This window comes from Metopolophium dirhodum, chromosome 6, assembly GCF_019925205.1.
Source record: "Metopolophium dirhodum isolate CAU chromosome 6, ASM1992520v1, whole genome shotgun sequence".
Taxonomy (NCBI): Eukaryota; Metazoa; Arthropoda; class Insecta; order Hemiptera; family Aphididae; genus Metopolophium; species Metopolophium dirhodum.
The window spans coordinates 13282661-13310540 of NC_083565.1; the positions used below are offsets into that span (position 1 = coordinate 13282661).

The 27880-nt window shown below is 31.9% G+C and overlaps 1 protein-coding gene across 1 annotated transcript; it reads right to left on the reverse strand.

Moving 5' to 3' along the window:
• Nucleotides 1-10333: 10333 nt before the first annotated feature.
• On the reverse strand, nucleotides 10334-26172 carry LOC132947413 (zinc finger protein GLI4-like). Its single transcript, XM_061017689.1, has 8 exons — nucleotides 25440-26172; nucleotides 22428-22547; nucleotides 21545-21611; nucleotides 17935-18182; nucleotides 13068-13229; nucleotides 11612-11710; nucleotides 11367-11448; nucleotides 10334-10780 (listed from the first exon to the last, which is right to left on the reverse strand). Exons 1-8 carry the CDS (start codon nucleotides 25857-25859, stop codon nucleotides 10728-10730), a joined length of 1251 nt encoding a protein of 416 aa, XP_060873672.1. The 5' UTR covers nucleotides 25860-26172; the 3' UTR covers nucleotides 10334-10727.
• Nucleotides 26173-27880: the final 1708 nt, after the last annotated feature.

A 27880-nucleotide genomic window follows, 5' to 3' on the forward strand; every position in this document is an offset into this window, starting at 1 on the left:
GTTGGACGGTAAATATATAACGATTTATGGTAGGTGAACGTCGTTAGATAATGTTATTGTTCCTATGCATTTTTTGCATACTTTGTCGGTTCGCTCGCTGCAGTGTTATCCCATCGATGTTTTTCCGTCATATTCGTATGCAATATGGCTATTTCGATTATACATCTATAATACGTTTTTGCAATTTATTATTTTCCGAATTGGACACATATTACGATCAATCAGTATCGGACATGATATTTTATGGCATTTTTTGTATACATAGTTACCAATTTATTTCAAAATGTTTTAATCCATCGCCGTATATACTGTATAGGTACTAGGTATAGGTACATATATTTATATAGGTATACCTAAATATAGTATAAAAAATATCTATATATATAATATAGCATTCCGATTCCGCCTTGGAGGTCGTTCAAAGACTTGTAATTTTTATAATCAGAACAAATCGTTTATCATTAATCTGTCCTGAAATATTTCTTAATAGTTTATCTGGAAAATTTTTGGAGCGTAAACGACGTATAGATATTTGTCAAATTTAACATTTCTTAAGAAGTCTATAATACAGCTGCAGTAGCAGTAGGTACACATCTACATTCACCTTTCGTGTCCATCAAAACAAAAAACTTTTAGCGTGAATTTTTTCTTATTGACAATTAAACCCATCATTTAACTATTTTAGTCTATAATTAATTGCAAATAAACATTATCCGACAAAAATGTCCTAATAAGATGTTTTGTACACAGCCAACACAGAGCAACCGTAAGATAATGTTTTTCTACTGCACTAATTGAAAAAAAAATGATAATAGGTAAGTATTAAAAAAAACGAATAACATCTATTGGCCACAGTGCCTCTTGCAGATTAATATACACTTAATTTATGTGTCCATCGTGGAAATAGAATAAAACCAACAGTTATTAATGTTAATCACCTACCTATAATCGTGTTCATATTAATATCAGTACATCACTCAAACAGTAAATACTTATGAAATATTAGCAGCACGACGTGATAAATACTGTAGTTTATATTACCATACACGGTGATGTATACGAAATAAAAAGTGAAATTAATCACAATCTCGAAAGCTGCGATGGACGGTATGTGTGCTGTACCTATACATATTATTTACGTCGACTAAATGATTTTAAAATGTTCTAATTTATGCGCTCTAAAATATTCTCAGATATTCCGGTCTTCATGAAACTTGCAACCCGACCGATCGTTTTTGATTCAAAATTTTAATACAACTTAAAAGTGAAAACCGACATCATGACGATAATAATATAAGCGTGATGATCTTGGACGTAATAGCGTTGAACACGAAATGATTTTAATTTTCTTACTTTTGTTTTATTTTTGATTTTACCATTAATTACTATTCATCATTCGAAACGCGCATCATCCCAGTAAAATTCATTAGGGAACTTTTTACTCGTTTATTCATAGCTTCCCTAACAAATATTATAGTCACCGCGAACCGAGAAGTCAAACAATTACTATGTATAGTCACTATACATAATACACCACGGGTGAAAAAGCATATTAAGTAAAAACTAAAACTTAGGTCGACTGATGATCTAAAATTAATCGTTTTTACTCGCGTGACCTAGATTATTATGTCATATTATATACGTGTTCACTTTTTAAACTTCGTTACGGATCCATAATATCGTGTGTCTTGGGACGTCTCACGCGCGGTCTCTGGATACAAAGGGAATGGATGATGAATATCTCACAGACTACGGCGACGACTCCCGCACAGGTAATTAAAATAATTATACTGTACGTCTGTACATCATTTATAATATTATTGTCGACGCGTATTTTATTCCCAAATTATAGACACAATAACATTGTTATAACATAATATATTGTGACCCTGCATACTATGCTTCCTTCCCGTTCATCAATATAATATAATTTATAGTATATACCATAGGCGTACAGTATATGATATTGTATTTTTGGTGTTGTTGTTATGGCGTACCTAAAAATATTTTAAAGCCGACGGTGGCCGGTCCAACGTGTAATTATGATATTGCCTAATAATCGTGTAATGCGAAGATTTAACTATTCTGTACAGCAATATCACGTGAATACGGTTTACGGTATACCTATAATACCTGCAGCTGCGCGTGCTGAGATCCTCTCTCTTTCTTCCGGTCGGAAACGGGCGTTGCACTTATGTAATGTAAACTTTTTCGTTTAAACGCCACTATGAATAGATACCATTGTAATGTACTTTTTAGTTTTTCGAATGTACAGAACGGATGTTTTTCTTTCCGAAACTTCGATCAAAATTACATACCTCTATTATAATATACGTTAGGTTACTTGCAGACCAATGTGTATAATACGTTTCTATTATACTTAAAGATTTGGAAACGAATATAGTAATTAATAATGTATTATAATTTAAATGTAAATCTACCGAGATATTTATGGAAAAAATATTCTCAAAAAGGGTCTTTGAATTAATATCCTTAGTATATTATATTTGAGTGTATCACAATTTTTTTTACACTTCCTGACATTATATACCGTTACCTAGGTATACTGAATCATGTGAAATGGTTAAATTACGTGTGTGCTGCAACTCCTGCAGTGGGTGACCCATGTATACATATATTGTTTATGCGTTTACGAGTTCAAAAAGTACATATTTTACTATACATTATTATACAGTGGTCGCTTCTGATAACGCTGTTTGATCAGTTTGATAACACTATCGATAGGCAATATTTTAAAATATGATGTACGGTGCCTAGGTGGCTATAGGTATGTATATACGTACAGGAGAAAAGGTAGTTCAGCCACAGTCACCTATATAATATTATGGGTACATGGTATACACATATTATTATAACACGGTCTTTAACACAATTACAATATTATACCGTTTTATGCTCGAAATGTTTTTAGAAATCATTTTCTTCCTGACAATAATATTATTATTAATATGAAGCTTCGGCGTACGCTCTATCGTGGAAGTTCCACGAAGGAAAAATACCGCTACAGCGTAGTACAGCGACAAAGCATGTAATATAAAGTTATAATATATTAGTTATTACAATATTTCACCATTAAAATTCAGAGTATAGTCGTCCGATGCATATTGCATTTTTGCGTACTTGTATGCGGCACATGATTGGCGCGCGACACAATTCGCTTGAACAATTAATTTTAACTGCGACTGCAAAGATACCTGCAGTATATTCCCTGTATTTTTTGTTGTGCTACAATATCTGCCCCCACCCCCGCGATTATTATTATTATTATAGCCGTAATCACTAATGTTACGTTCCTCCTCACTCATTACAACACATAATGTTATCGTAAATAAATAAAAATATTATACCATCGCAGTTCCGTCTTCCGCCGTGCCTCGATCTCGTAATCCCGAGCACCGCAGCAGATGATTAGCGACAGCGCATTGTTCGAATTCGGCACCGGTCCCATTCTTCGCCGCATCAATTCCATTGCTATGACGATGATAGTAATACGATAAAACGATAACAATAATATTACCAAATGCGGGAAAACGTGTGAAGTCGAATGGCACAGCGGAGTTACGGTAGTTTTCGTTGCGCAATATTATATTATATGTTAGAAAAACGGCGGATCGTAACATAATACATGTACCCATATAATAGTATTACGGCCCATTATCCAAACACCAACACAATAAACTATTATAATATTATTTACACACGCGGTCTCGACCGGTTGACAAAACGGTCTCGGTGTAAATACCATTTCATTGAAACGACGTCCATTTTAGTTATAGGTAAGGTATACGACGAGAAGGCGGCCCGAGGATAGCCAACGAGTAAATCTTGGAGACGAGTGCAACAAAATTTTCTATTACCGATTAATGTTAAATTGGATGTTTGCAGGACGCTATTCGTGCATGTGTCGTATCCGCGGCTTACAAACGCAAAACATGTGTATCAAATTTGATTTATGAGCTGCAGAGCTTAGCTCTTGGCTTAAATATTAGAGTGAATCGGCATGTCTAATATTATTACTATCAAACTTGAGGGGATTCGGTACCGTGATTTTCTGTCTTTGTCCAACACAAGCGCGACACGAGATTTTAGACGTTTTCTTTGCCAAACATTTACCAATTCGAAACAAATGAAACGATAAAAAAAGTCTAAAAACAGATTGGAATTTTTCGTCAAGTCTACTTGGAACCCTATAATCTTGTTTCTGCTGAACTGAAATTTGATATGTTTTACATCAATTGTAAGATAAAGAAGACAAGCAGATAACACATGCAGTGGTAGCGTCATCTTATATGTGTGTTATTACTTATTGTATGATAATGGTATGTTAAGGGGGCGCTACACCCACAGACGTTGTCTCTGTCTTACAAACGCAAAACATAGCAATAATTGTACGACGGTCTGAATAATCCACTTAACTCTGTTATGATTATAATGTTGGAGCGAATATTGACCGCAGCTATTATCAAATTTAGAAGTGAGAATATTATCTAGTGAACCTCACAGGGTTTTTTATATTTTAATTTTAAAGCAAGTTATGAGTGTTTTAAAATACACAAACAATTTACGATTTTAAAATACTCATGACTTGTTCTAAAATTAAAAATGGAAAAAAACAGTATGAGGTTCACTAGATAATATTCTCACTTCTAAATGTTATAATGTAAGTAAATTCGCCCCAATATTAATCATAACAGAGTTAAATGGATTATTCAGTACGTACAATTTGCCATGTATGATGCGTATGTACGGAGACAGCGATTGCGTCCTCTTAAGTCCGTTAATTGGTTACCATAATAGTATAGGCGTGAAACGGCGTTTAACCATAATATTATTATATTGTAACTTATTGAATTATTAATTGTCCGTCCAGTAGCCGTATCACACATTAAGTACGTTTCCATACAGCATACGCGTCGTGCCAATCAGCCGTATAATATATTATAATATAATACATTAATACTATTGTTGTTATTATTATTATTATTATTATTAGTGATGTTGGTCTCGTAAATTTACCGTGTAAAATGTTACCAGTAAGGTAAACTAACCGTAAATGGACAAAACAAATTTACTGTTTACATTTTTTTTTACTGTTCAAACATTCGAATGACCACTTAATTTGTGTGTTTTTGTATTTTTTTTTATCGAGATATTAGAATTATAATACAAAAACGGATATTTATAAAATGACAATAACCGATAAGTGAAAAGAATTATTGTTATTATTAAACACAACATTTCGTTCACCTTGCGTTACTGCAATGATAGTAATCATGACAATGGTCACTGATTAATATAGCATGTATGTCATGTTATCCCTTCATTTTCTATTTTTTACATAAAATTGTGACGAAATTCAATAGGTAAGTACACTCAGAGATGTAAGGCAGAAAACTTTCAAATGTTTACAAGTGAAACTTTTCATGAAATTTGAAAAGCTTCAATGGTTGTTTAAATGAAAAGTTTTGAAATTTTTCATTACCTGCGAAAGAGTGATGGATACTATCATTGAAATATTAATTGTATTTTAATAAATAAATCAATAATAGCTAATAATTAATAAATCACTATTATTTTAATTGTGGAATAGGTACCTATTCAGATAAAATTAAAAGTCTAAAAGAGCAAAACGAAAAGTTTCAATTTTTTTTTGATAAGTTCCTGAAAACTTTCGTCGGGCCAGTAAAAACAGGAAATTTTACATCTCTGGGTACAATATTAATCAATTTTAATAAAAATTTACCAATTTTACCGGTGAAATTATTCGGTAAATTACCAAAAAAAATTTTCGTCGCATAAAATTCACATCTCTAATTATTATAAAGCCACGTTTTCACGTTGGCCATCCGCTGGTATACACCGATCGTAAAAAAACTTGACTTGTATCATCCGTGGTCAAATCTGCTTACTTATGCATACACCAATTAATATTACACAAGACTTATCGCATAAACATGAGGGCTATTCGTGTATAATATGTTACACCTATAATTAATTTTCCTCATTGTAAACTGTATACTATTCGCGAGCGGAGAACTTTTCCGTCGTCGGCCAGTCTGGAAACGCGCGGTAGTTACTCGTCATCGACTTTTCACAGCGTCCGTCGTATGCTGACGAATTATCGATAAAAATGTGTTTGCATTCGTGGTCGCCGTGAATGTGAATATTCTCATAATAGGCCTCTAAGGTATGTGAAATGTGACGAAATTCCAACGGAACGACTCTTGTCGTAACTGGTCGTGTTTGCCGCGAGCTTCGTGATTTCCGGTCCGACGAAAGTACGAAACGCATCGTCCGTTTCCCAATAAAATCTATGGTTATAGATAATAGTGTTTAATAATATTATGATCAAATTGGTGTTTATAAAACTATAATCCCGGGTATGTCGTAATGAAACAGTGACGCTCCTATAAAATTCCAGCCCGAGTCGTTCTCACTCCCTAGCCCGCGCGTTTCACTCGTTCCGATATTGACGTGGAGCGGTGGATTTTCCACTGGCGCCGACTAATTTCGTATTATTATGTTATGATATAATAACAATGATACAATGTATACACTATTTTAGATTTTTAACTAGCACCGCAATATTGTACATATTGTCTTCATCCGCATATTATATCAATCGAGTCCCGATGACTGTCCACGCAGGCACATTGTGCGCCGCCCTTCGAACCACATCGTCACGATCTCGCTGCAGTATGCGTTAATTAAATCATTATTATACACCATCGTGTGGGTGTGTATATATATATATATAATAATAATATACAAATCACGAAGTCCGATCCTCTCTCTCGCACGCCTCGTAAATTATTATAATTATGTATATTCATAATATCATTATGTGTATGCAACATTCATATATATATATTATAAATATTACAATCAATTTTCGAAAATAATTTCTATTCGTGCACAATGTATTTATGTACAGATAGACATTTTATTTAACGTTTATCACCGGAATTTGAATAGATTTTTGATTGGACCCGGACCGCAGACATTGCACCGCGACACGCAGAATTATTGACAAGATTACTGTGTGATGAACTAATAATAACTAGATATAGACAAAATACGGACTTTCGACAAGAGTTATTAAAAGTTGAATAACGATGACGTTTAACGGACACGAAATTAACATTAGGCACCTATTCATTTAAATAATTACAACATGATTTAAAATTTTAATAGGTACATGGAAGTGGAAAATAAGAAATCAATTTTGTGTTTGACTCCTTAAAGAAACTTGCACTGTTTAATCAGAGAAATCTCAAATCTCAAAATAGTTAAATTTTTTTAAAAACATTATCCTAAAAACAAATTAGATAAATAAATAATAAAATAATTACCTATACCGTCTAACATTCTAACATATATTGTTTCTGGAAAATATGTGTAATGAACTATACATTTATAACTTCAAAGAATAATAATATAATATTGCTTCAGTTATGTTAATAGAACATCGATAACAGACTAAAAATGTTCGTTGCTAAAGACTTGCGAGTGTATTATAATGACATATAATGCACTATGTAGAAAATGTAGAAAGAATACCCTTAAAATATATATTATAAAAATAAGAGACATTCCGGTTCCTCCCTCCAAATTCAAATACTATAACCTTTGTATGCTCATAATGTAATATAAATACATACATATATATATATATATATCATATTGAGCTGATCTGGAAAATAGATTGCCAGAGGGTCCCTGCAGTGACTTACGGCCATTGGTTTTTCTAGTCTTGCCGACGTGGGTTTTTATATATAGGTACCAACCGCACTATTCCGGCGCCAAAAGACCATTTGCCTGTTTAAAATCTCAATTATTTTCCACTGGTCCATATACGACGCTTTAATCGCCAACAACTGTCAAGTTCAAGCAACTCAACTGAACTTAACGTAACATGGTGTCTGGTGGAAACATTTATGTATGGTACACACACACACACTTGACTAACCGATTATTTTAAATCGCGTATGTAACATCAGTCAACTGCTTTTTCTTATAATGTTTAACATGCAATGCCATGATAGTCGTTTCAGGCCTCAACTGCGCAGTTATTATAGCTGGTGACCAAATTATTTACATTAGCCAACTCTTTTATTTCTTGCACTTTTATACGCAATATAGTGATTAGTCAATATATTTTCTAAAAACCCGCCAGGAAAAAATACACTTCAAAGTGAATGCATTTTAAATCTAAAATAAGAGGTTGTATGTTTAATTAATTAAAAATATAAATCGTCCTATTACTCTGCAGCGGTCGGCTTGATTATTGTGCATGTATTATTCACATTAATTTATGTGTTTAGGAATCTCCACAGTCAGTGAGCATATATTATATTATTAATAAGTTATAATATAATATCAAGCTCACTGTTTTGGATCTAGATCAAATACTAATTACAACTAACAATTACCAATTGAGTATTTACATTTTTAACACTATTTCTAATAAACTATTCCAAATAACTACTACCTATGTTATAACTATTGAGTATGTTGAAGTTGAGCAATGATCTTAAGATAAATTTAGTAAATTAATATTATGTAACCTTACGCTATTAGTTCATTAAAAATTTTAATTGCCTTTGTTATATAAATGTAGCCACGATTAAATCCATTTTTACAACTTATGTAATTAAGAGTGTATGAATAATATATTTAAAAAATGTGCACTTAAGAGTAGATACATTCTAAAAGTAACAGACACTATACTAAGGTGTCATACTAACAACATTAAATACTACGTTATTTATTAGCACAATAAAAACATAATTTAAGGTATAATTATGTCTTTGTTTTAAAATATAACAACTGTTTTCCGCAACAAACAATTCCTAACCTATGTTACGTTTTTAATGAAAAAAAAAAAAGGAGGACAAGTCGATACCAATCTGCTGTACAATAATATTGTCGTGTGGGTCACTGTAATGGATGTGTAAACATTTAAATTCAATAATGTAAAATCATTGAATACGAAAAACGTTTATGAGCATGAAGAAGGTCGACCGGTCAATATAATAATAATATTTTTTAATTACAAAAAAATTACTGAAATCATTTTTCCGCGTTTAAATATCCTTTAAATCTCCTGCAAATGTATACTTAAAATATGTATTTAAAATACCGTGTACTTAGTTATAGGTATAGATATCGTTAAAAAATCTAATTATTAGATATTTTTGGATACACTATGAAAAACTTATGAGAAACTTTGCCTAACACACCAACTAGATTCACACAACCATCAGAAAAGATACTGAAGTTTAAGTTCAAATCATTGTTTCGACTACTTATCGTGTAAACAGACACAAAACACATACACACATCAATGCGAAATCAATACATTCATCGCTCCGCTTAGATTCTCAGAATCTAAAATAAATAAATAAAAATATACACATCATTGTAAAGTCAATGCATTTATACTGCTCAGCTTCGAATCTAAAAGTTTATTGAATTTTACCTAGTCAGCAAAGAAAATGTATTATCTACAAATGGCAATTTTATTTTTGAGGTCAATTTAATTTGTATCAAAGAAAAACACTAGCAGGTACCCAATTTCACGTTTACGCAAAAACAATTTATATATACTTTCAAAAGCTGTTATTTAGTAAGTTTTACCTTCTAATTAAATAATTTACCAACACTATTGTTGTAGCTTTAAATTCTTCTAATAATTTTGAGTTTTTACTGATGATTGAAACATTTTAGAATTACCTAACAGTCAAGAAGACTGGCTAAGACTCCAACAAAAAGATTTGGATGATATTTAAAATCGGTGTAAATTCTAATGGAATCTATTAATAAATGCCACTTTATATTTTCTTTTCCAAAAAACTTAAATATCTAATTTTTAATTATAAGTTATCTAATTAGTAAAGTTATTATAAAGTATACTTAGTATAATTATTGACTCTAAACTCTTATTTAACTTGCGCGTGTTTGAAATTAAAAGAATACATATATTTTTGGTATGAAACTGTTATAATTTTAGTCATTTTAGTGCTTTCAAAAGCCTTTATTCTTCTCGTATTCTTCTTACTCCTTGTGTACATTTGTCTCCAGTGGGAAACTGGGATTAACTCATTGCAATCAGATTGAGCAAATAATAAAGAATAATAAGGTTCTTCGGTTTATTTCTTATTAATGTAATATATTTTTGACTGCCTTGTTCTAATTATCGCAAACTTAATAAATACGAATGTCAAATTAATTATTTCTGTCTCAATGAAAAAAAATTTTAATATTCATGGTGATGGCCAATAATTATCAAATCGTACACGGAATATGAACATAATAAAGTATTTTATTTCAATATGATTTTAATTTTTCACAATATTTAACTTATTATTATTTTTCTTGTATAAAATATTATTTTCTAAAACAAATTTAATATAATAAATAAAAATAAAAAAACGTACGTAAAATTTAAAGAAAACTGATCAAACAATTAATGTATACATAAAAATTAACTATAAAAAGAAAAATTATAATAAATGAGATTGTATATGATTATATATTACATGACAAATTTAAAATGTATCTCTAAATTTAATCTGCTTAAGACAACTTATTTAAACAGTTTTTACTCTCTATAATCACAACAAATTATTATAGACTCATGAGCTTAATTTTAAAAATCACAGGCTTCATAAACCTAAAAAGTATGTTGTTTTACGACACACATTTTACCATTGAGGCTTTTCTAACTTGATTTTGAACTGTTTTTCATCGGGATAACCTAAAAAAAAAAATTACATATGAATGAAAAAATTATTTTCGTTAATTTGGAAAGCGATTTTTTGGTTGCAGACAGTCTTAGCAGATAAGGAAGGACATCTTCCCTTCCACCTAGTAGACGGCATTCGCAAAAAAATGCAAACAATTTCAATTATGACCACTTTATGTTGGAGCACTGCTCGTTATTCGTTTTTGAGGTAACTATAATACTTATAATATTTTATAGTTAGTAGGTGATTATTTAATAAATATTAAATATTGATAAAATAAAATAAATTTTAATAAATTTTGTCATTCAAATTAATCAATATAAAAAGTAACACGGACGTCACATGTTTTATTGTTCTTTATTAATTTATTATTATTAATTAGTATTTTTTTATTTTATTTATAAATTTGAAATTACAATACTAATAGGTACTCCATAACCCTTAAAAACGTCCAACTAGCAGCGGTTTCCTAAAAAGTGGTCAATATTGAAAATGTTTTTTCTCCTGTAAGTGGAACACTGATAAATGAAAGTTGTCTTGTAACTTTATCTCCCAAGACCATATGGTTTGAAATTTTAAATTATTTAAAAAACTTACGTATTGTCTGAGTGTTTGTTGTACTGGCCAATTCCGATTGAATATGAGGTTTAGGTAAAATATTATTTTTGGACCAATGCTTCTACAATAAAACGAAAACAAATAATGATTAGTTTATTATGTTCGTCAACACAAACGATACTATTGAGCGAAAATTCATTGAAATTTCAACGAACAACCACAACGTCAAAAACATTTCGCATTGTACAAAATTATTAGTAATTTCAGTATTAAATGTGGCTCACCGTAGATGGTTGTGGCGAATGATTTTTTACATGTTTTCGAAGTGAACTCGGATCAGTGTACCGTTTGTTACATCCACTTGCTGTACAGGCATATGGTTTCTGTAAATAATACAATATTATTAGAAATCTAATTTAAAAGTTGTTAGTGGAAAGTGTTTGATCAGTTTTTCGTGCATTTTTTACGTGTATTTTTCATATATGCTCTCAAAAATTAAATTATACGTTGAGAGGATTCTTCGTTTACTTGATATTTTGAGAAAATTTCAATCATTTTTCTATAATTGTTGTTATATTATTACACTGTTATTACTAAATTACAACACCTAAGGTGTTGGATAAGGTTCGTATGTTCATAATATGAAAATGTTAATTAGATCTATCTAATATGACGATGAGTTAAATGATACATTTAACAGGTGCTAAAAATTAAGCCTAGCCTAAACTATTCCAACCACGACCAACAACATGTTTTAAATAGTATTTGAATATTTAAAGACGGCATTCTATGTATGCAATTTATTAGCATACGTGTCTATAAAATGATAATAACGTATTAATATTATGCATTATTATATTTTTATTTTTTATTGTATTGAATAATATGATTCTATGTTTATTTTAATGATCATAATAATCCGTATAATTTCGAATTAATATTAACTAGGTATGGTATTATTTAATTTTATAAAATCAATAATTGTAATATGATATTATATATTAATATGCCTAAACATTTCTTAATATAGGACTTATATCGTCCGTGATTAACTGATGACTGATAATATTAGTGAAAGTTTAATCGATTAAAATAACACAAAAACTATTTTAGTATTCAAAGTTGTAACACGTGTGTTTGTTTTACAATTGTATTTTCCGTAAAATTATAAATTTTTTTAACATCGTAATATTATATAGCTACACAAAGGTCACATTCTGATGTAATGGTTATTATATTATTATACAAGATAATAAAAACGGTGGTGAATTTTATCTCCACTGGAGTGAATATAGTTTATAGTTATACAATAACTCGGTGTTGTTATACAATTATTTTGCTCACATTGATACAGAAAATAGTAATCGACAAAAATCACGACTTTAAAATAATGAACTATTCTTATTGTTCGTGACTTTCATTGTCGAGAAAGTTTTATAACTTCGATATAATTTATATTTTATATTCCTCTCGTATAACTGTTGATAGAAGTTTCATTCGTTAACATAATTTATTGCATTTGATGATGTTTTCTAAACATTCATAAGGTCAAAAATTATTTATTTCACACAAACTCTCAAATATTAAATTGCAATCATTACTACGTAAATATATATATTAAAAAATGTGCTATTTTAAATTTAGATGCCTATTTAAAATATAATGCAATCGCGTTTTCCGACATTTTGTACTTGCATATGAAGGTATGATCACCATTTAAATTTAATAGTAATAAATTACCTGTTCGAAATGTGTTCTTTGGTGTTTCGCTCGATCCGAACTGTTACTGAACGCTTTTGAGCAACCCAAAAATTGACATGAATATGGTTTTTCACCGGTGTGCGACCGCTGATGAATTTTTAAATTCTCTAGTCTAGAGAATGCTTTTGGACAGCCAGCAAACTGTTGGTAAAAACATAAAATATTTTTTATTAGTTCCTCGAATCGAAATTCTTTGTAAATGCAATAATAATATCGTCATAAACAATGTGCATAAATTGCATAACTAAAACCGATCACAATCGATGACATACTAGCTATATAATATATATATATATATTATAATACCTATTTAACGTTTATGATCATTATTAAGCGCAAATTATATAGTAAAATATACCCATAAGACGTGTATACATATTATAAACTATACAGTACATACATTTTAAGACTTCAATTTAAGACTTTATTGCTATGGCAGCAGAGAAGCATTTTCAGATGAACATAATATGAACTAAACAAAGCGATAATAAATTGCATTTTTATTTATTCATTTGTCGAGGACAATTTATGCAGTGATGAATTTGCGTCATTGCAAATCGTTAGGTTGATTGATTTTTAAGACGTTTCAATAACGCGCGTCGAGTGGATCAAATAATATAGCTGTCATAGCAGGTGACCTGGTGACATACCAACGGCGATAGCCACTGATATTATTACATTACTTAATACAGTATTCACACATTGTTGTGTAACCGGCCGGGTTGGATATCAGTCGATATGCATGCGAATAATATTGTACGCATCGCGAGTGTTGGTGATGTAAAAAAAAAAAAAAAAGCAACATCGGATATTTTTCTTCTCTAGGGAAACGCCTAATCGTAAAATGAAACGAAAAAAAAAAATTGAAAAACAAACAAAAATAATAGCTTTATCTGCCTGTTCGTAAACAGCAGTCGCGGATTCGACACGATAATATATAAATACACAATACGTTTTTATCTACGTGTTTAGTACTATACGCGGTGTTCGCCGCGTACAGTATCATATTATTATGAATGATAATAATTGATTATAATAGGTTATTATTGTACACTCAGAGAATCGGTCTATATATGCGCGTGTGCACTCGATATTTGCAGCTCTCTTCGGGAGGCGCTGCGCACTATATTGTTGGGGTTTCATCGACTCCGCCGAATTTTCGTTTCTATTACGTTGATTCCGCCGATCGTTTATTAAACAATAACCGACATATATCATACAATACAGAATTTTTTTTTTTTTTTAAATTAACAGACGCACATATTTTTGGATTAAATTTTGAAGTTTTATCAATGTAATTATCACATGGATAATCACAGAATTTTTTTAACCTCGCGTCATCATCTGCAGTAACGACTGACGTAAAATCTTTATAAATCTTTCACTTATATACTCCTTCTGCATTTAATTACGGCAAGCCGAATATCCAGCCCGGCGGAATCGATATGTGAAAAAGTTCGGCGGAGTTGACAAGCGGCGCAATCGATTGATTTTTTACAAGTAAAAAGGTAATTTCGGCGCAATCGATATGCGACCATATTATTATGTTTAACACGACACACGTCACACTGCGCTGAGTGCGCCGGCGCAGTATATATTGTACAGAAATCAGGTATCACATTATTACTATTATTATTATAAATTTCGGCCACTACATGATAATAATAGGTATAATATTAAGTCGTCTGTACGAAAAATGGCGGGTAGAACCATCGTCATATTGGGAAGACAGATTAACACTGGGAGCGCTGTCGACGCCTATCGCACTGATGGTTAGACGGGCCCCCCCCCCCCCCTACGTGGAGGAGTCGGGGGATTGTATGGGTTTTCCCGACATTTCGCATATATTTTGCTTTAAGTGAAGTGTATTTGAATGCATTTGATGATATTAGTAGAAATCGTACTTGCCAACGGTTAGCTATAAAAGCGTATAAAGTTTCGATACCGAAATTCATTCATTATAAAAAGTAATAAACAACCGACATAAAACTATATCTATACATGCCGAATCGGAAGGTACAAATTGTTTCCACCAGAGCGCGTTTTGTTAATCCGTTTCCCCATTACGGTGGACTATAATACTACAATGAGTTGTGATTTGGTCGCTTTACAATATTATTCCCGTGACGTATTATAGCACGATAACAATTATTATTATTGTGACGATATAGGTAAAATGTTATTATCTGGCACGTTTCAATTGCGATGTACACGACGCGTTCATTTATAGACACTACATCTTTATACATATTACCATATTATGATATTGAAAATAATAATGAAATGTAACAACATCAGCCACGTTGTTGTAATATATATTTTTCTGGCGACCGCGGGAAAATCGATAAAATATTGCGCCCGGCAATGGGGATGCGGCGGAAATTTTTAAATCTACTGCAGCTGTTCTCGAATTGCATTAAAACTCAGAACGTAACGTCAATATCGTTTCGTACAAGTTTATACAAATTAATAAAGTTTTTCGATAGCGAAACGTCACGCCGAAAATATTGTTACAAGAGTGTGCTATGATCTCGACATTTTGGAGGGCACTCCTTGCAAAATTATTAACAAACTACTGTACTATAATTATAATTAATTTTGTCGCTGTCACTATGTTTTACAGTCAACCGACCCAAGCAGCCTTATAGTCTAAGAGTTTTTCTCTGTTATCAAAAGTAAGATTTTCAGATGTGATATTTTGACGAGCGATGAAGGTGTGTCGTTTTTAACATCGGCAGAAATATTATCCTTATACGATATCAGATATTGTAATCAGAATAGGAAAATATAGAAATAACACGAGAACGCTGTGATTGAAAATATAAATGATATTGTATTCTGACCACTAGTATAATATTCAATATTGCACTTTTACTGCACTTCTACTAGTTCTACTGCCCTGCACATTCGGGTTCTACCGCTCGTTGAAAATGTGGAATTGGGCCTTAATTTATAATTTGATTTATCCGACAGCAGCAGCTAAACTGTACGCGATAATAACAGTCAATTAATTTATACATAGTTTAAACTAATATCGACCAATCGATAGTTCCTATGACTTGCGAGAAATAAGGTATAAGTACACATCTCGAGATGAATAAAACCGGTCGGGTTTCGGTTTATGAAAAATTGTCCTACATAGGGTCCAAACACTGGATAAGTACTGGAAATTAACTGAAAACAATACGCACTATAATATCACTATGATGCGTCCTACTTTTATCGACTATCGTACAAAATCGTGTTTAGTAATAATTAGGGCAGAGGACTTGTAGCATTTGCATATTTTTTTTGCACAGTCACAAAAATAGCAGAGTGCGAAACAAATGAGTTTCATGCTACCACAAAGCTAATTTTGAAATTTTATTGTGCATATAAATGCATATTTTGCGTTTTTTTGGGTTTTTAGGGCATATTTTGCGTTTTTTATGGTTTTTAGGGCAAATTTTTTCCATTTTATACTTTTAGATGCATATTTTAAATAATTTATAGGTTTACCAATATTTTTTCTTCGACGTTTTTATTTATTTATTTATACATCCAAAATAACGTTGATATTATCGAATATAATATGATACCTGAAAACTTCAGCCTTGATGATTTAGCATACTTTAAATATGCTCCTATAAATTCCGTTGATGTGGAAAGTTCTTTTTCGATGTTTAAAGTCCTGTTATCCGACAATAGGAAAAGTTTTACGTTTGGCAATTTGAAAAAAACACCTTATTGTCCAATGCAACTTCCAAGGTAAAAATTTGTGTCAATTTTAAATATTTGAAACTAAAATATTTTGTCAATTGTTTTTTTAGTAGTCGAAGAAGTTGAAAGTTTAAATTTGAAAGTTTTGAAGAAGTATCCAGTTAAGAAAACCCATAAAATAAACCCAAATAATTCAAATAATTAACTGTAAGTTGTTAAATAAAGTTGTAGATAACATTTTTTCATCGAAATAATAAGTACCAACAGAAAAATTCTTATTTTTTATTCAAAAATATCCACTTTAAAATGCATATTTTTTATACTTAAGTGCATATTTTTAATGCATATTTTGTATATTTAAATGCATATTTGGTGACTTTTTAGAGCTACAAGTCCTCTGCCCCCCAGTAATAATGATGATTTTGTGCATTGACGAGTGGAAGATTGCGCCCGCAGCTGTGTTGTGCGGAAAGGGCCCGTAAATATTATTACGTAATGCGACGACGAAAATGCGTTCGGACTGCGCAACAACAGTGTAACGTGCATTACACACCGTCATTTACCCGCCCCGACAATGTGCGTACACAATTGTGCGCGGCAATTTCTATTGTACTACATTGTATCATCGTTGTTTGTGTTTGTGGTAAGTTTTGAAGAAGTATCCGGTTAAGAAAACCCATAAAATAAACCCAAATAATTCAAATAATTAATTGTAAGTTGTTAAATAAAGTTGTAAATAACATTTTTTCATCGAAATAATAAGTACCAACAGAAAAATTCTTATTTTTTATTCAAAAATATCCACTTTAAAATGCATATTTTTTATACTCAAGTGCATATTTTTAATGCATATTTTGTATGTTTAAATGCATATTTGGTGACTTTTTAGAGGTACAAGTCCTCTGCCCCACAGTAATAATGATGATTTTGTGCATTGACGAGTGCGCCCGCAGCTGTGTTGTGCGGAAACGGGCCCGTAAATATTATTACGTAATGCGACGACGAAAATGCATTCGGACTGCGCAATAACAGTGTAACGTGCATTACACACCGTCATTTACCCGCCCCGACAATGTGCGTACACCATTGTGCGCGGCAATTTCTATTGTACTACATTGTATCATCATTGTTTGTGGTAGGCGTTTACCGTGCATTTGTTGGGCTTGTCGCCCGAGTGCACTCGCATGTGTATGAGCAGCTTGTACCGGGCGTTGAACGGACGCACGCGCCTGGGGCAGCCCCGCCACTGGCACGTGTACTGCGCGCATGCGCCCCGGGGAGCGGTGTCCACGTGCAGTTTCTCGATGTGCCGCACCAGCGGTTCTTGACCTGGCCCATCGACTTTTACCGTGCACCCTTCCCATTCGCACGCCAACACTCCGTCGCGGGGATTGCCTGCAAAGACGAGAAAACGACACGACATGAACCGACTGTAAATCATAGATAATATAAGAATGGATAGGACATAAGAACTTATCACATGAAACTTTAGTGATACTATTTTTAAGGTTATATAGGGCAAATATTGATATGATAATTGATAAATAATAATTAATATTTTTAATATTTTAAATATTTAACAAAGTTTAGAGTAATTTTCCAGGCACAAGTGGTACAACAATCAAAATACAAAGTGACAAATATCTAAATATAACTGACTATCATGTTATTCATTATTATTTAATAAAATAGTTTTGCACATAACCTTAAAAAGCCCCATATGGAACTGGTATTATAGACATGTCCTATCCATTCTTATATTATCTATGCTGTAAATACACAACATGTACACAATAACGATGTATAATAATAATAGTGTATTGTTATAGACTATTACAATAGGTACATGGGTTTAATATCATTCAAAAGGATCGGACGCGTATTTTGATTTCGACAGCCAAGACGCCAAAGGGTTATGTCGTCTTTTTTTTTACAAGCTCTACGTCTTACGGGAAAGCTGTTAAACTAACAACTAAAACCTATAATAATATTATACTCGTGTTGATTTGTTTAGATCGATATTGTTCGATATACTGTAAACACTGATCGCATTATATAATATAACATACTACCAATCCATATCTCTGGATGGCCTATAACTATTAGTTCCTATAATTTCAAAGATTTTTAAGATTTTAAATATATATAATTTTTTTTTTTTGCCACGAAAAAATGAACTCAATTTATTAAATAAGACGTTCGAGGTCAAAGAACGTGTAGTGGTACTACAGTAGTATGCATATACATGAAAATAAGACAATGATGGAGTTTGCTGCGAGGGACCGATTTTGCTATTCGTCGAAAGGGGGAGTGGCGGCGCGTATATAGAGCGACTTTTAAAAACGCTTCGGATGGACGTTGCTAGGGGGTGAGTTTATAAGTGTATGTATAGCAATGCAGGGGCGCGGGATGGAAAAGTGTAGTTACGGGGTTGGTTTATGTGCATGTTATTGCATACTCTGCGTTTATAGATATATTGCGTACCGACGTGGAGCAGCACTGCGACGACAGCGAATCGCAGGCGCCCCCGACCGGCGATAGAAAAATAAAATAACAATCGTTACCGCAGAAAAGCACTCTCTGGGTCGAAGACCCCAAGCCTGGCTGATGCACCCACCCCTCATCGTGTAATTGGCCCGGGTTTTCTAGGGAGTACGCGCATATAAATACGTAAACCTATATAGCTTTTATCGCCTCCCCCCCCCCCCCACTCGCTGCCGACCGTTAAGGCTCCACCACCTCATAACCACCCCCCCTCCCAGACCCTGCACCGGGACCATCCCGTCCGACTACCCCGTTACTGTCGACCGCGGAACACTATTTGGGTCACGAGTCCCGCGTCTAGGTTTCCATATTCCCAGTTGTGTGTGTACTTGCAACGTTGTATAATATTATGTACAGTGTACACTGCACACGGGGTTTGCGCATATATTATAAGTAATATAATAGGGTTCTGCACGCTCGTACGCTGCCCCCCCCCCCCCCCCCCCGAAAGGAAATCGATAATTCTTTTTTTTCTATTTACGAAAACATTGCGTTTGCATTCGGATCGTTCATATTTTTTTTTAATACATATGGGATGTATTTTACACTACCAACATTTTGTATAGAGTTTTGACGATTTTCGTATCGATTTATATACCTACGCACTGAGAGAGAGAGGTTTGTGGATGGGGAGAAGGCATTCCAGTAGAGCCTCCATTTTTCATTAAATAAACTAAATTATATAATTTTACACTTGCATGGATTTTTTTTTTTTAAACTTACATTGTTTAGTTAAGAAATATTTATAAATTATTTTATAATATTATGTACCATAATATTCCGAAGAGAATAAATAACAAAACTGTTATAATTTCTACGTTCATTTGGCCACATGGGTATTGTGTCAGTGTGAACTTTTTTCCAATAGGGATACTAATATCATACTATGTGTCTAAAATATTACATGTACTAAAGGCGGACCTGGTGATTGGTCCATTAAATTTATGACGAATGACGATGCAATGTTATCTCCACATTTTACAATAAGGGCTTTACATCTTGGATATAAGTATATAAATTCAACTGCAGCAAATGCCATCGAGTCTTATTATAATTATCATTTATTTGTTTATTTATTTTTATTAATTAAGCTCACGGCACAATGGCCATTGGGTAATCATTTATTTATACTATTGAACGATAATTAGTAATTACTAATTACATAGATGCATCCCAATTTTCAGTTCCCAATAAAAAATAAACATTTTATTTGTGACCCAACAATCCAGTAACAAAATGTAAACAATATTGTATACAAATCACGTAGATAAACTGTGGCTCAATATTACCAAATCACCCCCAATGTGTCCCATAAAATAACCCAGGTTCGCCCTTTTTTTATATTTTAGAGACATTGTTTAGATGCCGTTTTGGCCTTTTATTATTCGAATGGTAACTTATAATTCAAAGTGGAATTGCTTATTACAAAATAACAGTTTGTACAAATAATGAAATTTGAATGTCTGAAAAATTGTGTCGTCCGTGAAATATAATATATTAAAATAATATAATTATGTTGGAATCAATAAAAAATGCTATTAAATATTGTAGGTAGGTACTGAAATAGATATTATACCTATTGTAGACAATTTTCAATTGTCAATACTTACTAGAACATTTAGTTATCAATACGTTTTGTTTGTTTTATAAGAATTATTTATATCATTATATATTTATATCAATGCAACCATATTAATAATATTATTATCCTCATTTTTGAAAATTTACAATATTATACACAATATAAAGGTCATTTGAAAAGAGCTGAACTCACCCAAAACACATAATTTTTTAGGAATTTAATAGTTGGTGTTTTATGATTTTGATAAAACAAATATAATTGTATGTATATCGACCTAATAAAATGCATAGAGCATAGATAACAGTCTACCGTTACTATGTAAATTACTTATAATTTACATCATAATATACCTAGTGGAGAAGTTATGGATATTATTAATTATATTTAATAACATATAGACCAATATGTAGCACGTACAGCAGTTAAAATATAATATAATTAATATTATGTAAACATGAATGCAATAAAATACATAATTATAAAATATGTTTAACCAAAATATCTAATGTTGAGACCAATTAAAAAACGCTAGTATGATATGGGAGGTATAAAATATTTTATAGTACCTACCAATGTATGAATTTAAGAATACAAATTAAATTTGATTAGGAAAAAATGTATATAATCTTACCTTGGTACAGTGGCTCCAAGAATGTATCAAACATTATGGCATCACAGTCGTCTTTGGCCATCACCACCTTAATAATACAATTATAATATGAAATAAGTAATAAGTACATAATACAATATTATTATTATTATAACAATACACTACCCTGCGATGGCTAGATGTGTAGCATAAGATATTAAATTATATATGTATGATGCAATTGAAACACACACTTGATAATTAATTTACTAATATAGGTAACCCCTATTATTATATATTATTTATGTGACTATAGTCGTCTTTTTTTTCACCCTTTGTTCCCAACCATTTGGGATCAGCCATCTTTGTCCTATGCCTCCATTGGGCTCTGACCCCCTCTCCTTTACTTACACCATCTTTTTTCGTGTCATTCTCTATTCTGTCGATCCATATCTTCTTCGGCTACCTCTACCCCTTTTTCCTTCAACATATATTTCTATAGCCACGATTATTGCCTCCGTATCACCTCTCCTCATAACTTGACCAAAAAACCATCGAAACCTATTCTCCCTCGTTTAATTTACAATTCGTAGCATTTCTACACTGCGCCTAATGAATTTATTTCTTGTTCTATTATCCCTATAGTAACTCCACACATCCGCCTTTTCATCCCCGCAACAATGACCCTCTGTTCAGTTTTATTGCCCAAAATTCCACACAATGATCCAACATGAGTTTATAGGACTGCAGCCCTCTACTACTTTATAAAATCTTTCTTTTAATCTCAGCTATTAAAATAATGTCTCTCACTCTTTCAGAAATAATGATAACAAAAATGTAAAATATGTGTTCTAATTACTAAGACATAATATATAAGTATTATACGTTTTAATATTTATATGTAAGTACTTATGTATACACAAACCTGATTTTCTGAAGGGTGAAACGATTTATCGTCCTGGTCATTCATTAAAAATGGTATGTCAAAACAAACTTCTTCGTCGGCGATAATTGTGTGTCCAAATGAATCAAAATCTTGGACTTCCTAAGATATCACATACATTATTATATTATAAGAAGAGAAATATTTCGTTTTAAACAGTTTATACGTTTCCAATAAATACATTTTCATTGTCTAATAATTTGTACAAGTACAAGTACAACCATAAATAAATTCAAAGATGTTCGACAATAGTATGTAATATATTTAATTAAAAATATTATACTGATTTCAAATAAAATACCATTAAGTACTCATACGTTATAGTACACTATAGGTACGTTTTAAATATATAAACTATGTCGAAGAGACCAACATTACGCGTATATAGAAATTATTATAAGTTTCACGTATAACGGTACAGATTTTTGCAGAAAGTTTTGCATCAATAAATCCAATTAGGACAAAAAACACCGAACCGTTCGTAGCGGTAGGAGAGAGTTAGTTGTATGCGTTAAGTAAAATATATTAAATAACCAGAAATTAAATTATTTTAGATACTGACACCGTGTTCGGATCAAAATCGATTTTTTTAGCACGCTAGTTTTCGAGTTATCCTGCACTGTAAAGTGTGTAGCAAAAAAATTGAGCAAATACTCACTTGTCAAAGTCAAAAATTAATGATCTCATACTTAATATAAATTACGATTTATAATTAACAGAGATTGTCTTGCTTTTTGGTGCGTTTATTTCGATATAATAAGCATGTAGCAACTACTCTCAATTACTGTGAAGTTTTTTGATTTTAGACTCTCTCAGATGTTTAATATTGAAAAGTAGAAATCTTGTCGTACAAAGTCGTTGATAAATTACTATATATTACTCGTTAACAAAGAGTTATCGTTAAAATAGTAACAAAAGTCGTAGGTATGCTGAGATAACTTACTCCAATTTCCACATAAACAAAAAAAACGGAAAAGCGGTGTTTGAACCAAACAATATTGTACTGTAATAACGAAAATAATAAATAACGAAAGAAATGAAACCAATCATTGACGTCATCACTGGCGTATTCATATTTGTTTGTACCTACATTCTTTCGTTTTATCGACCAATACTAGACATATTAAAGATTACTACCAGTCAGAGGCTAAAATACTGTGTCCCCTGAATGACAAATGTGTGTCAAATATTAATGTGTAAGGTAAGTGGTATATAAAATATGGGGGGGGGGATTTTAGACGTACAACCCCTATAGGTTTATTTTTGCCATAGAAATCTGTCAGAGCCTAAAGGTAACAGTTAAAATAATAAGTATTGTCCCCTAAAATCAGATGTATTTTAGGCCCTGCAGCCAGTGATATTAGTTAAAAAAGTTCGGGCTTGTCGACATTCTTCGAGCATAATTTTCCACGGTCCCATAATTATTACGAGATACATATTATAGTACCTATATATTATTGAATTTAGCTTGAATCGTATAAGATGAGTTTGTGAACTCTTTCAAAGGTAGGTTTTTCATTTATTTTGTTCAACCCTCTCAGACCCACACACAACATAAATAATATTTTCTAGTTGTAACACTGTAGATAAGTATTGGGTTAACTCTAATTAAAGCTATGACGCATATCATTTGTTTAAAACTCTTTACACGTACTTAAGTGCACTCTGTCTGTTTGTTTGTTTGTTTTTTATTTATTTTTCAACAAAATAACAATACCTACAAGAATAAAAACAATTGTTTGATAACATGGATAATGTATACATTGTAATATTGTATTATGTGTGTCATGTTAAGTGATAAAAAATATATATTACAGTGATTTTAGTATGATAACTTGTGTAGGATAAAATTATGAATATAAGATAGAATATTTGAGTACAACAATATACGTAACATTAAAATAATAAGCAGACAATTGATTTCAACAGGGGAAAAAATTGTATCCTACTACCATTTGAAAAAAAAATATTAATTAAAATAGTTGTACCTATATTATGATCTTTGACCAACTTTTATGTTTTTTATGTGTTTTACTGACAATATAAAATGTTAATTATTATATTTCAATTCGTTTTTAAGAATATGACATGAATATTTTCATGTCACTTGACTAGACTAAGACATCTACTGATAACTAGTCTAATATTATGGAAATGAATAAACTAATATGATATTTTTATTGCACTTTTAACATGTTTATTTTATACTTTTATACTAAAATAAATAAATAATTGAGTGATTAAAACATTATTTTTAACTCTTAATATTTAAGTAGGTACTGTTGAATGGTTGATTTAGAATTATTTTAATAATTAATATATTTTTACAAAATATTATAATCTTATGAAAATAAAACTATTAAATGATGGTCTTAAAAATTCAATTCTTTATTTTACATTAATAATAGGTAATCAATTATTATTACAATACAAATGAAATAAATCAGAAATAATGGAAGTATCATAAATCATAATAATCTAATTGGGAAATTCAATAACTAATAAACAATAATTTATTTTTGGCTTATGTTGATCATTATGAATGTTTTATAAAAAAAACTTGCGTATTAGTTTAAATCGATTTTAAGTAATTCTTACTAGCGGAAGGGATTACATGGGGATACATAGATGTGTACACGCATATAATATGTCATAAGTAAATACGTAACCATGAAACATTTCAAATAAACTAAACTCGTAACGAAAAATGACTATTTTTAGTCCCTTGAATCGAACCTTGAAATGAATGGGATATTCACCGTTTAATTTTTATTTGTTGATCGAAACATATACGCATCGCTAACTTAAAATTGGTAAGTAGGTACACAACATGAACGGATTACATAAAAATGCGTTTTAAATTCAAATAGAATTGTGTGATATGTAGGGGAAAGCCGTATTTTCCATCGACGCGAAAACATAATTTCGATAACGATGGTGGTGTGGATATGCAGACAAAAATTATATATTAATTCGATATTGAAAACATCTCACCAATAATCCAGAGGCTGAGGTGGATGGTGGTGAGCCTAGGGCATATGGTTTCCGGATCCTATGCAGTTGGTCAGAGAAACTTCTGGTGCCGGGTATCATGGGTGGCAAAACGGGCGGCGGCAACGAGTCGTCTTCGTCGTTGTCGTCGCCGGAGTCGGCCGACCGTTGGTGTTGTTGGATGAGCCATGCGGACGACTCGATGGTATACGACGGGTAACCACCGCGGTATCTCCGGTGGTCACCGCTGTTTTCCGCGGCCGCGGGTCGAGGCACTGGTGCTGACGGCGCGGGCGATTCGGGTCGGCCCAACAGTTCCTCGTCAAACCAATCCAGCCCCACGTCTTTCATCCAGTCCTGTGGCTCAGGTCCCAGACAGTCGGCAAACCACATATAAGGATCTGCTTCGTTTTCGATCTTCATCTTGAATCTTTCGACAGTATTTTCGATATTTGCGCGACGAATGAAATATATTATATAAAAATGTACCCGCACAGGAGGAGGTTTTCAGAGCCGTACAGTTTTGACTGCCCGAGTATTTATTTTTAATCGCCACAAAACACGTGATTTAAATATTACTGACGTCGGTCGCGATAACTGCCGCGATATACCGATATTATATGTGAGCACGATAACGCGGTATAATATTATCTTCGTGTAGGTATCGCGTATTATTTGATACCGGTTTTAGATGTACGATGAACGCGTTCGTCCTCGTGTCCTGTACAAGACTGACTCCTTGTCACCTCGGAGAGCACATCGTAGGTTCGAAGGGACGTTTCTTTTTTTATTCCTCTGGCATATTAATCACCGAGTCGGCACACGTGATTTTCACCTCCTCCGCCTCCCCCTGTCCACCGGCTTTGTGTTGTACAACGCCTCGATCCCTGTCGCCATTACCGAGTGTTTAGCTCGCGTTTTAGACGTCATGTTTGTTTTTTTTTCTACGCTTTATTTTTCGTTTTTTTTTTTCCGTTGTCATCTTTCAATCGGATAATAATAGTTGATGAATATTATTGTGTTATTAATTATTTTTATTATTATTATATATATAAGTATGCGCTTGCGCATATGTGTGTGTGTGTGTGCTTACGGCGAATAACCAGAAGACGACGACAATGACTGTAGAAAAAAAGTTTTAATATTGTGTTGAAAAAAAAGCCAAGTGCTACCATACCGTATATACACTAACATGTGTACGCCATCGATGGTCGTCCCCCTTTTCGTTTTTTACTACTATACAACTATATTATATTATATACTGTACATAATAATTAATAATAATACCTCCTCTACCGCGCAACATGTCAATTAAACGGGACGGCGTACATTTGGTGACCACAAATGAATATTATATTATATTATATACGTGCACTACGTATCGTTTTTTTTTCTTTTTCTCTCTATTTTTTTTTTTTTTTTTGTTTTTACAGACTCTTTCTTCTCGCATTTCGATGATATCGTCGAAGTCTGAGGAGCATCATACGCCGTTTTGTAATGAGGCGGCAAAATAATGTTGCAAGTAAAACGCGAAGGGACGTGTATATAATATATATTATGATAAATATACACACACGCACACGTGATGTACTATTATCGATATTAATATGGTCCGCTGTTCTTAGTCGAAGAAGGCATCAGTCGAGTGGATTGGTTGCGAAACTTCGACAATTCGACTCGATCGTATTAAATACAATATTGAATGAGAAAACTTTGTCACATTGTATTTCCCTCCCACCTTCTGCGGTATTCGATTCGATCTTGGTTTATTCAGAAAATTCAAATTCAAATATTTACAATTAATTATTAATTTTATTCCAGTATATTGAACGTTGGTATTTAATTTATTTTCAAAATGTATAGGCACATATAAGTAAATAGTTTACGCACGAATATAAGACAGAAATTATTTAATATTTACATAAAGGCATGGAATATTTTTTAAATATATATATATTATATATATTAAGAATCGAGTAAACAAATTGTATATAATATAATAGTACATTATTAAATTGCAATTTACAAAAGAGACATCATACTAAATTTTAGTTGCATACTTGCATGCCATAAAATATAAAAATATGTAATAAGCGGTTCTGTAGATGCCATGCTTGTTTTATATTTTATATATTAACATAAGCAGTTTTGTAACAGGTATAAGTGTATAACGGTATAAGTACGCTTTTCAATTATTAATAAAAAATACTCGACATTTAAATCAATTTTCAATGTAATAAGAAGTTTATTATTTTTTCGTACAAATGAAAATATTTTCCACGAATACCATTATATAAGCCAACATATAGCAAACGGCATCGAGGAATGTGATATAGTTATATATTATGTCCAACAAGTACTTAATAATATTTATAGTATGTATTTAATAATAATTATTTGTTAAAAAATAAAGAAATCAATTTTTCAACAAATTAATACCTTAT